The following is a 12772-nucleotide window of genomic DNA, read 5'->3' on the forward strand; positions in this document are numbered from 1 at the left end:
AAATAAGCATCAGTCAGAGTCAGGTGTGTGTATTTGTTTTTCTTGGCTAGATGTTTACCACCCAGTGAAGGTGCAAAAAAAGTGTGTGTGTGTGTGTGTGTGTGTGTGTACCTATGACAGGAAGGAACCCGGGACAGATTATGCATGTGTGTAATTTAGATATAACCCTTCTGTGTGACAAATGTAAATGTGATGCATGTGTGTATGTATGTGAATTCAATTTAGCAGGAGGTGAGCGATGGTGTTTGTGAGCGTCCACGAGAAGCAGCAATAACAATGCAAAGTGTGTGTGCGTGTTCGCGCGCAGTAGTCACATGACCCTTGCAGAGGTTAACAAGAGCAAGGTGACAGTGACTGAGTAGTGGGTTTTTAATGATCCAAGCTACTCCTTGGGTTGGCTTTGTTTTTGTCATCAACGTTTTCCTTTTTTTTTTTTTTTTTTGTCGTTTTTTTTCAAGTTCAACAAACCCCTGCACTCTTTCCTTCAATTTCCTCGGACTCTGGCGACTTCAAAACTCCCAAGCAGGGAGGTTGGAAGGGATGGATATTTTTCACCATCTCCATTGAATTGTTAAGCGTCACCTGTGCATAATCTTCATGTGCAGCTAAGCAAAGCAATAATACACTTGTTTGATGTGATGATGTTTAATTTAGATATGGCGCTTCTCTTTTATCGGACAGCTAAGATGGCACTTTTAATATTTCACTGAGCACAACATGTTTTCAAGCCATAGTTACATCCATCCTGCACAACACCTCACCATCACCACCAGCAGCAGCTCTGGGTGAGATCTTTTATTTTATTTTCTGGCTGCGGAACACTGTCTTTGTATTCCGGTCTTAGATGTGATTTATTTTTCACAGGAGTACATAGCAAGTCTGTATAATTAGTGCTGGTTCATAGTTGGTTTTAAATTATTTTCAGTTGGCTAAAACTTTCCTTTCCCCGGATGCCACCGTAACGGAGAGAGTTGAGAAAGGTCCCTCCACTCCCTTTGAGATAATGAGGGTCGTAGAGCACCGTAGTGGATGCCACTGGAAAGAATTCTCACGAAAGTCCTGAACTGGGCAGAAGGTTGACCACGTTGAGGAAGTTTACACGGTTCATAACGTCACTCACCTTGTTTTTGAAATTTCCCTCCTCCGTGGTCATCTCTTAGGCCGTGAACACACACAGGCCTCAATCTCAGAGACAATCGGTGGCAATTTGCTGCGGTGATTTTTTATTTTTTTATTATTTTTTATTTTTGCAAATAACAGTCAAGTCATCCTGTGTCGCTGGGACAAGGCCCGATCTAACCGCACGCCTTCAGTATGTCACTAAATGAGGGCGTTTCTTAGTCCTTGAGCAGTCTGGCAGCTCCCAGAGATTAAAAAAAAAAAAAATGGAGTGCCCCCCGACAGTTGCATCCGGCGATGCCACATTGATGAACCAGTTCACAAAGACAATCCAGTATCAACGAAAATATTTCACTGCCTTCGTGTTACTAATGATGGTGTTTTTTTTTCCACACGGGATGCTATTAGGAATCATATTTTGAGTCTTTCGAGACTTAGTCCTGTGTGTCTGTTGGGTGGTGCAAGGCTCCCACCAGCCTTTAGAGAGTAGTCGTGTAGAGTCTCAGCCGCTGCTCCACACTCTAATTGCACAACACTCATCTTCTTGAACGTCGGTGTAAGTAAACCATGACCTGTAATCTGTCACGTACATACAAGTGTTGCGCGGGTTGAATCGCAGTGTGTGGGTACCCGTGCAACAATAACACACATGCACTTACACGTGCACATGCACAGCCCACGTGCGCTGCAGTTTGCTATGAAACTACGTCATCTTGTCCCCACCACGCAGATTTCCCATCGAGGTACCAACGCAGATACCATGCTGAATCACCCTTGTGTATCTGCTGCTAAAAAGCAACATTTCAACACCCCCCCCCTCTCCTTTTCTGAATCCTTCTCTTTTTCCGTGTTCACGCTCTTTATGATTGGCCCTGTTTATTTTGGCCGTATTGGCGATTTGAGAAGCCGATAGATCCAGGATGAAGTTGGCCCCCTGCGTCCTTGCAGCATAGGCACACACACGCGCGCAGTGCAACTCACACAAAGGCACATGCAAATGCATATAAACAAAACACACACACAGGTAAGGAAAGTAGCACGTAGAAGGTTATACACACACAGTATACTGACAAACACGTGTACACATAGTAGGTACGCACATTATTCTCTTTGCTAGTTTATTTTTTTGTCAGTGCTTGGAGCAAAAGAGGATGGATGGAGAGCCAGATGGATTTGCAGAAGAGCATTTGGGTTAAGGGGTGTGTGTGTGTGTGTGTGTGTGTGTGTGTGTGCGTGTGTGCGTGTGTGCGTGTGTGCGTGTGTGCGTGTGTGCGTGCGTGCGTGCGTGCGTGCGTGCGCGCGCATCTTCAGGATGTGAACTAAACGTAGCTGTGTTGTTTGCGCAGCTCCTTAACCAAGACGGTGGAATTTTCCGGGGACAAGGGACCTCTCGGTATCCATGTAGTCCCCTACTGCTCGTCGCTCAGTGGACGGTAAACACACACACACACACACACACACACACACACACACACACACACACACTCGCACTGTCTTAAAGAAGCAGATAAAGTTAAATAACGGACAAAATTGTATATTGCATTACATTATTTTCCTCAAACGGATTAAACAAGACTTGGACAAAAATCGTGGATTCCATCAATAGTTCCCCGTAGAGCAGAGGCTGATAGAGAAGATGCCTTGTTCTTCTCTTCTGAAAGGGAGAAATGTGCATCCTCAGCACAAATATAAAAAATAAATAAATAAATAATAATCCAGTGCATGCAACATGTCCAATGCATCACAACCACAATGCAGCGATGTGGAGGCAGCCCAGGCTCTCATTTGAAATGCATTAACCGGTGTGAGTGATTGCAGCGTAATACAAAAACATGCCACTCCCTTGACTTGAGTACACAATCAACATACTCCGGCAGGCTGCAGGCTCGTTAGGCAATGTTAGCTGCCATGATAGGAGTTACACTTGTTTTTTTGCATTTTGGGGAAATTTTACGAAATTTACCCTGTTAGGAAAAGTTTTGTAGGAATCACAACCTGTGTGAAAATGGTGAAAAGATTATTGTGATCAAAGTAGGGCAAAGTTAGACAGTTCAATTTCCAGTTGCCATTTTTACGGCAGTGGTGTAAAAACTATGGGGCACACCTCCTAGCGCAGTGCGGAGGAATTGCAAGGGGGCATGGAGGGACCGCAGGAAGTGATGCTGCGTTTCACGGGAACTCGGAAAACTAATCGGGGTCAGCACTGCGTCATTGTCGGTACGGAGTGATGCTGCGTTTCACGAGAACTCAGAAAATAGTAATCTGTGACTAACTTGTACCCCGTGCATTGCTGCCTGCAGCTTTATATATTAACTATATTGTTATTGTTTGGATTTTTATTTTGGGTCTAGCCCGCAGGTAATGTAATTGTTGGGCACCTTTGGCAGCATTGTTCGGCGGCTTATTGTTATTGTAAGAGGAAAAATTATCTCAATTTTGAAGCCTTAAACCATTTGGAAAACCAACTTCAGCGTAACACATAAACACGGTTTATGTTTTGTTTGAACCACGCTGACGCAAAGACCTCGCGGTTGAAGTTTCATCCAAATCAATCCACATAACGGAGGATATTAGCGAAAAACAGATCGAATTTAGAGCGATTTTAAGACCGACAAGCCAGTACGTCTGATGCCGAAATACAGTATGTCCAACCCGGCTGAATATGTCCAAAACTACTAATGTCCGACTCAGTGTTGGCTTCAAAATCCAGTGTGGCGTCGGAAAAATAGAAGCCGTGCTATGGTAATCGGCAAAGTTTGAATACCACTGCTCTACGTAAATATTTCCATTTCATACACAGTTAGTACTATCGACTGTGCACAAAGACACACTATGCGTTTATTTCAAACTCTATGCTTGTGTGTGTTTGTGGCCGCGTGGGTCCATGCGTATCTGCGTCCCCCCCGTTCCAAGGAGCCTGGGCCTGCATATCAAAGGCCTGGAGGCGAACAGTCGCTCCAGGAGAGAGAACATCTTCCAGCAGGACGAGTGCATCGTTCAGATCAACGACAGCCCGCTGCTGGACAAGACCTTCGCCCAGTATGTACACTACTGTGTGTGTGTGTGTGTGTGTGTGTGTGTGTGTGTGTGTGTGTGTGTGTGTGTGGTTCTTTAACTCTGCTGATGTCACGCGTCTTTATTGGACCCTTTACCAACAATGTCAATGATGTGCGGTTTGTTGGAATACTACCCATAAATACGAAAGTGTCTACTCACTCAAAAATACAGTTAAAATGATGTCAACGTGAGATAAATAGTACCAAATTTAATTTACTTTATTTATTTTTTGAGAGTGACTGCTAGTGTGCCGAATTGGAAAATCTGTGTTCTTTTTGTGCGGGTGTGTGATTTCTTTCCTCGGCACCTTTGTCGCTCACCTGTCACTCAAGCTGCAATCGCCTTTGTTGCCTGCTTTATCAGCCGCAGACAAATCCTCTCACCCCCCCTCCCTTGCCAATCTCTCCTCCGCATCTTCCCCGTAACAATAGAATTCCTCCCTTTCCCCTTTTCGCTCCCTCCCTCGCCGTCTTGCAACTTTTCCCCTTTGGCTCGCACGCGGCTTTATTCTTGCGACGCTGACATTCAGGAGTCCAAGTGAATTTTACTTCAGTGCTCCCTCCCTCCCTCTGTCTTATCTCTTTCATTCTTAATTTTCGTACTTAATCCTTAATTTGACTCATATCATCAATGCCCTAGTGTACACGACCAGCTCTTCCACTGTGTTGGGTCCTCTGTCCTTCCATCCTACCTTGCTGGTCATCTGTAAAAGTCTTTGCTGACTGCTAGGAAGTGAGATCATGATATTACTGATGTGCTAGAATCTCCTTTTTCTCCTCCACTCATCTGGATCAAACTCTCAGCCGTCGTTTTTTGGGGGTTTTTTTTGTCCCCGCAGGTCGCAGGAAGTGTTCCGCCAGGCCATGAGCTCTCCTGCGGTGTGCCTGGAGGTCCTGCCTGTCTTCAACAAGCCGCGCTACGAGAAGCTCCTCATCGGTCAGCTCTTCAACACCGAGGGTCGCGACCCCTCCCCCAAGGCCAGGAGCCCGGTGGTGCCGCGCGCCGCTGCTGCCGCAGCAGCCCCTACACCGGACCCTAGGGCGGACCCCAGGCTAGAAGCCAGGCAATCGGACCACCCTGGTGCCAAGGCCAACGAGCCGGGCCCCGTCAACCCGCAAGCTCCACTCCCCCAGGGGCGGGGCTCTGCGGAGAAGGCCCCCAGCGTCTCTCCCGCTCTCACACGTCGGGCTGCACCACCCTCCCCCCAGCTGCCCGCCCAGCGCCAGAAGCCAGAGCCTCCCACCAACAGGCAGAGCCCGACCCAGCCCGGTCTGCCCGGCATCTCCGGCAAGAAGGGAGGCGAGAAGATGAAAATAGACCTGAAGAAAGGTAAAAAAAAAACAACCCAAAAAATAATAATAATACTACTGTTAATCCATCTCAAAATCACAGTAGATCTTTCTGTTGTTCGGGTTAAACCACAGACCAGTTGTTTGGGCAACTGACAAGCCGTTCTTTCTTTTGGCCAAGAACAGCATTTTGTTCACCACTACTTCTAATGTCGTTTGACATCCACACAGTGAGCCAAACCGAGACCCCAGCCCAGCCAGTTGTTTCTCAGAAGTGAGCAGTCCACCCAGTTGGGCCTCAAGACATTCTCACTGGGATTGGACAATTAGAGGGTTGTTTAATGCGTGGGGAAGGAGGTATTTTAACACTGCTTGAAAACAACATAATAGATGCTTTCATTGTGGAAGCTCACGCATATTCATTAGTTTATCTCCAACGGTTTTTAACCCTCTGTTGAATTGGGCCAGCCCCTCCGAGACGCGGTTCGCCGTCGTCCCGGCTGGATGGGGCTCCGTGCCGGGGGCCCTGGTCCACGACAACAATGGCGAAGGGAATAGGCCTTCTTTTCGGTGTTCTCTGAAACAACCTGGAGTGTGCAAAGAAGGGAAAGCTGGGGAAAAAATAAAAATAAATACACACACGCCCACAAGCGTGCGAAGCTCACCGATACGGATACCCTGCGAGAGAGTTGAAAGGATGGAATATATTGGCCTCCGCAGTTCTCTCTCAAAGCGCCATTCAGGGGGTGTTTTTTTTTTTTTTTTTTTTTTTTTTTTTTTTTTTTTTGTATATTTCGTTCTCTTCGCGCAAATTTTTTGTTCGAATCCATCCCCCCCCCCCCCGATCCTTCCCTTTGTTTGTTTCCGTTTTTCTTCTTCTCCCCTTTTCTTCCTCTCCCTCTCACCTGATGCGAGATCAGAGTGGAAGGTATTATGGGGTTGCTAACACCTTCTCCCCTGGCAACAGGCTCTTTCTCTGGGTTGATTGACAGACAGTGGGGGTTTAGGTGCACTAATGTAGGGCAGGCAGAGGCTTAGCGCGCCCAGAGGAGATAGCATCGCCTGCCGCCTTTAGTATGCTGCGCAGCGCTGGCTTTGCTCTGCACAAACACACACACGCACACACACGCACACACATGCACACACATGCACACACACACACACATACACACATACACACACACACACACACACACACACATACACACAAGAGAGCATGGCACATTTCACTCATGGCTTGGGGCTTGTGAGGCCGTGAAAAAGACAGTGGTGGGGGCACGTGCGGGCTGATGGCTCTCACACACACACACACACACACACACACACACACACACACACACACACTTACACATACACACACATAGATAGATAAACGTGCGCACTGGGAATAAGAAATCTTTCTGAAAATCACGTCGTGTCTCCAGGGAGGGAGGAACTGGAGAAGGGGATATCTCTCAGGTGCCCCTCTTTCTCTCCCTCTACATCTCTCTCCATATCTATCATCCCTCTTTCCTCAGTCCCTCCTCCTTCCATCTCCTCCCTCCGCCTCCCTTCATCAGGCAACGTGAGGCCCGCTCACACGTGAAATTAAAAGCAGAGTCTGGTTAATCCCAGCGACGATGGGAGTGTGCGTGATGGGGGTGGTTGTTGGGGTGGTCCCCCACTGACTCAACAAGAGCCCTACCACAAGGGAGAGTAGGCTGCTCAACTCCAGGAGAGGGAGGAAGTACTTAAGAAGTTAGTTCAAATTAACCATAAAACGTCGTGCACACAATAGTGGAGAGTCTGTCCCACACTCAAATATCACAAGGTACTGTTTACGCTCAAATAACTTAATTCATCATAGGTGGTAGCTGCAGGTGAGAACAGTTAGGTGATCATCTTGTTACGAGAGACTTAAACCATGAGCATTTAATTTTGTTTTCGGATTCTAAACCGCAAACTCGCTATTTAGCCAATAGCTAGGTTTTTAGCTGTTCTTGCTGCTACTCTGGTTAAATGAAGGTCAAAATAAAATAAATCACCCTCATTGCCTACCACGACTGAACAGCGCTTGGTTCTTCTAATCATTTCCTCACCAGGCACCGAGGGCCTCGGCTTCACCGTCGTGACCCGGGACTCGACGCAGCACAGGCCCGGCCCCATCCTCGTCAAGAACATCCTGCCCCGCGGCGCCGCCATCAAAGATGGTCGCCTGCAGCCCGGAGACCGCATCCTGGAGGTAAGGCCCGCCTCGGCCTGCCGTGAGCCCATGGGATGAAAGGCAAAATAAGCGACACCGATAATATCCATACTGACGTCAGTTGTGCAGCGTCCCCTTCTAAAGCCGCATGTAGAGGTTCAGGTTCGGAATTCGGATCAGCAAATAGTTGACGCGGACAGTGACGATTGATGTTCGATAGACGGCAGCGAGGGCGGTCGGCAGTATCGAGCGATTCCTTTACGTTTCTTTAGCAGAAATATTGGTTGATGCAGCTTTGAGCAGAGCGCTTCATAGTGACTCAAACGAATAATCCTGAAAACCCTACGTTACCGAGATGAGAAGAAACAGCTAGCGAGGAGTCAGAGTACCTCAGTCAGACACAGTGCCTCGGTACCTCAACATCACTTCTATGACCCCGTTCTGATCATGTAAGATAAATGTGCTCTGGGTTTTCTTCTTCGCGGGGAGGGGAGGGGGCGGGACTTGAAGAAATAAAAGCTTTGCAGCCCACTCAGCCTCCAGGCTGGTTAAATATGCTCTACTTTGGAATAAAACCAGAGACTATGGCACGCATTAAGCTGTGTGTGTGTGTGTGTGTGTGTGTGTGTGTGTGTGTGTGTGTGTGTGTGTGTGTGTGTGTGTGTGTGTGTGTGTGTGTGTGTGTGTGTGTGTGTGTGTGTGTGTGTGTGTGTGTGTGTGTGTGTGTGTGTGTGTGTGTGTGCGCGCGCGCGCGCTTGTTACCAGGTGAACGGCATGGACATGGCGGAGCGTAGCCAGGAGGAGCTGGTGGCCATTCTGCGCAGCACCAAGCAAGGAGAGTGTGTGTGCATGGTGGTGGCACGCCAGGAAGAGATCTTCCTTCGAGAACTGGCAAGTGGACGCATATAGTCTGTGGTTGCACACACATTACGTTTCAAACACATTGCAGACAATTAATTCCGTAAAATGCCATCTAACTTATTGTAGTTAGTTATAACATTAACCTTAATACATTTTTCCAGTATTACGAATAGGGCTTGTACATCATTACGTCACACGACTAACCTGGAACCAAATGCATTGCTGTATGCAGCTATTTATTGTTATTATTATTATTATCATTATTATTATTATTATTTATTTACTTAAATACTGTATATATATCGTTATTTTGTTTCTTTTGATTTTCTATCTATGATTGGTTTTGTGTTAAATTAGAAAAATAAAAAGGGTGGCTAAAAGTATGTAAATAATGAAATGCTTGTAGGTTTATGTGACATGAAGATTTTATATATTACATGATAACAAGGTATGGTATATTTTTCCATTACATACAGTATGTAAACACATACATCGATATAGAGATATACATATCTCTCTGTCTGTCTTTGTCTCTCTCTCTCTCTTTCTCTCTCTCTCTATTTTGCCCTCGCTCTGTCTTTCATCCCCGTCATCCTGTCTCCTTTTTGTCTCTTGTCTCTTGAGCTCCCCCTCTCTTCCCATCTCTTTGAGATGTCGGTCTTTTTTTTTTTTCTCCCCCATTTCCTGCTCATTGTGCGAGTTGGTCCTCTGCTCTCTGAAGGGGGGACACACCTTAGACGGTAAACTAAACAGTCGCACACGCCTCCACTCCTGCCGAGGCCCCAGGCTGGCCGGCGGCTAGCCGAGCTCTCCCAGCTCGGCTTGTTGACACAGCAGTGGACAAGGAAGTCCCTCGCACGCCCCTCCGAAGCCCCCCCCCCCCCCCCTGCAGGAAGTGCGCCCGCACGCCGTGGGCACGAGGTCGCCGTTCACCGGCCAAGGCTGACCTCTGAACCCAAAAACCAAGCGTGTCCCGAGGGCCTCTCGTGGGAGCGCTGTGTCAACAAACGGCAACGTTGTCGAACGCGCTCACGCAGGTGCCCCCTGGAGAGTCGTGTCGTGTCGCTGCATCCTCCTCACCGCCCTGCGATTGTGCTGATTATTCCCTTTCCGACGACTTCAAAGCGCTGCGGGGAAGACTTTGTAGTGAGTGATGCATATTCACGGCGAGAAGGTCTGCCCGAACGCACTCATAAACACCTTGTCCGATGAGCGCAAGCAAGGGCGCAACACGCACGCACGCACGCACGCTGAACCTTCATGTGGCTGCCTCTGAAAATAGTTTGCCCTCATTAATAGCGCCGCACTCCTAGGATTACAAGTGCACTTTGAAAGAGCCTCTTGAAGGCTTCCCTCGACGTGTTTATTTGGGCAGCGGATCGAGAGGGGAGGGAGCCGCGTGGGATTCCTTATCTTAACCGCAGCTCTCCTCGCCTCAAAGACGTTTTGATGTACCCAGAATGCACGGCGTCGTCTCGCACTTGACGTGTGCGTGCAGGTCTGCGCCCGGGTGAAAGCACATCAGTCTGCAGCTGTTCACACCGAGGCCTCCGTTTTTGAAAAACCTTTCTCTGCTCGTATACCAGCGACCTCGACCCCAGGAGCCCCCCCCCAAAAAAAAAAAAACACTTTCCCAGTGAAAACGTCCACTAACATCCTGCCAGTGTAAAACATTTTGCGTAACCCATCTGAAAAGCAAGTGCCTGTGAGAGTCTTGCGCGCAGTCGTGAAAAGAGCTTTTACGCATTCTTCCACGCTCGGCTTCTTTCGCGCCGCCACTCCAGACACTTTGTGTCGAGCGAGCGAAATTTACAGTCGTCTCTGCCAAAGGATACTCCAGGAGGATTGATGGGCAGTGAAAGCCACTCCACCGTCCCCCTCCGCCTGTGAACCCGAGTCCTTCTCCGGCCTCGTGATTGTATCTCCTCAAACGTCACTTCATAGACAAAGTAGACTTTCCAAGCGCCGGCTGGATTGCTGATCGATACGTTTCGTTCGAACAGGGTTTTCAATAGAGAGGGTATTGATGTTTTGTAAGTCGCCGCGCAAGTACTGCGAAAGTGCCGCCGGCGCACTCCCGAGGCACGCCCCCCCCTCGGTCCCCCATTCAGCGGGAGGAGAAAACCACAAACGGCGCCGATCGTTGAGATACAAAATTGACGCTGAGTATTTTTCTTCTCTCCCGCTCATCCCCGCCCTCCCCAAGTCATTAGCGGGTGGATGAGTTGTAATCACATTTTTTCGTTGCCGTCGGCGCCACTCGCCCTCTCCACTCCACTCCGTAGTGTCGCTTTTGTTTTTTCGGCGCAGAGATTATTCGACGGGGAGTATTTTTCTTTCGCCTTTGTCGGGGGCTCTGTACGTAAGTGTGTCACCGTGCGGGTATCTGTGCGCGCGCGGCCACGCCCGTGCGCTGTGCGCGTCTCCGGATGTGTACGTTTGTCCGCAACTGTGTGCGAGCTGAAGACGTGACGCCAAAGGACAGGATGGAGGGGTCATTTCGCACATGGCTGACCCACGGTGGCCAGCGAGCCTAGGCCAGCACACAGGAAGTGAGGTTGGCCGGCAGAAGGAAAAGTGGCCCCGCCGCCCGTGTTGTTTTCCCGGCAGCCGTCAGTCCGTCAATCTCGCGGACAATCTTGCCGTCCGTCTGTCAGGTTCTGCCTTTCCGCCCGTCTTGCCGCCTGTTCTGAGACGTCCCCGTTTGAGCCGTCCGTGCTGTGTGTCGTCAGTCCGTCCCCAAACGCTCTTTCCTTCTTTTTCCGTTGCTTATAACTCACAATTGGGGCGCTTCTCGTTACTATTGAGATTCAACATTTCATTTTCATTACCCCCGCCCCCCGCCAACAAATTCCGAAGCGCACCGTCGGATAATCCTTGTTAATCAGCGACTCTGCTTTTCCTCCCGCTCCTCCTTCCGTCGCCCTCTCCTCTCCATTGTGAGGTAAAGGTGCAGAGCGCGGGAGAGACAGACATTAAGGCGATTAATTGGCAGCTCCGTTGTCGACAGCGAGAGCGCCGAGATCCCATCTTAATTGAATGTCGCTCTCCCATCCCTCCCCTTAGAAGTCTGCGGCGACACAAAAGGCTGTGTGTTTGTGTGAGTGTACTCGTTGTGTTGAGTCCCCCCTCCCCAGCCTCTCCTCTCCTCAGGAAGGAAAGGCTTCTTTTGTCTCTTCATTGGAGTGTTTTAATAGGGGTGGTCTTTCTCGCGGCTAAAACCCTGTTAAAGACCCGCCGCTGGAACAATGAGCAGGGTTGTAGCAGGGAGCCGGAGGGGTGGCAGGGCTCACTCAACCCCTGGTCCCAGACTGCCCCCGAGGAGAGGGAATTACAGAGGAGTGTGTGTGTGTGTGTGTGTGTGTGTGTGTGTGTGTGTGTGTGTGTGTGTGTGTGTGTGTGTGTGTGTGTGTGTGTGTGTGTGTGTGTGTGTGTGTGTGTGTGTGTGTGTGTGTGTGTGTGTGCGCGTCCGTGCGCGCTCATTTTGACTGCCATGGAGTTGGTGTAGTAGGACTCAAGGGATAGACATCTTGCTTAGAGAGTGTGTGTGTGTGTGTGGATCACACAGTTTAAGCTGTATATAGTGGAGTGGACAAACTTTGACTCACTGACCAGCGTTCATTATTATCTGATAAAGTGTTTCTCGTTGTGTGGGCGTGCCTGCTTTATAACTTGCCAGTATCCTGATGGCCTTCAAATCCTCCATCTCAAGTGACAAAGAAAAAAAAAAAAATAATAATCCAACGATCAGAAGAAGGCATACTTTCCACAAAACAATGTGACAGCCTCAAATAGTAGGGCCAATGCAGGTGTTGGTAAAGCAACGTTGCAGTCTCAAATGGAATTCTGAGTCTTGCAGAGTACTCTGCCCAAACACCGATGATCTTATGGACGGCCACAACTGTTGGCGCCAGGTAGTGCAGGAGAGACATCCGCAAAACTCCCAGGTGGCCATGAAAGTCCTCTTAGCGGTCTCCGTAGCAAGAAGTGGAAGAGTGACCAACCCATTCTAATTCCACTGCTATTGGTTAACGGCCGGCTAAAGGCCTTTCAATAATGGATCTGACTGAACCGTTTATAGTGTGTGCCGAGCCTTCCACCGTACCCATCAATATTCAAAGGAATTCTGAATATGGATTTATTGCTGCTGTAATTCTGTGGGGTGCCACATAATGACCTCTAGGTGGTGGTAATCCTACCGTCGCTATTAAATGCCTTACTACTGCGCTAGCCTCTATGGCTGCCACTGATCTATATGTATTTG

General features: G+C 48.7%; 1 protein-coding gene across 1 annotated transcript in view; it reads left to right on the forward strand.

Annotated features, from left to right (window-relative positions):
• pard3ba (par-3 family cell polarity regulator beta a) overlaps positions 1–12772 on the forward strand; it is a gene marked incomplete at its 5' end in the record, with an annotated part of 164128 nt that overhangs the window by 52758 nt on the left and 98598 nt on the right. Inside the window, 5 exons of the mRNA XM_080023915.1 lie at positions 2466–2552; positions 4033–4158; positions 5015–5505; positions 7547–7686; positions 8413–8542. Coding sequence (XP_079880041.1) covers positions 2466–2552; positions 4033–4158; positions 5015–5505; positions 7547–7686; positions 8413–8542 — 974 coding nt within the window. The remainder of the gene's footprint in view (positions 1–2465; positions 2553–4032; positions 4159–5014; positions 5506–7546; positions 7687–8412; positions 8543–12772) is intronic.

The sequence above is a fragment of the Zeus faber genome, assembly GCF_960531495.2.
Source record: "Zeus faber genome assembly, chromosome: 2".
Taxonomy (NCBI): Eukaryota; Metazoa; Chordata; class Actinopteri; order Zeiformes; family Zeidae; genus Zeus; species Zeus faber.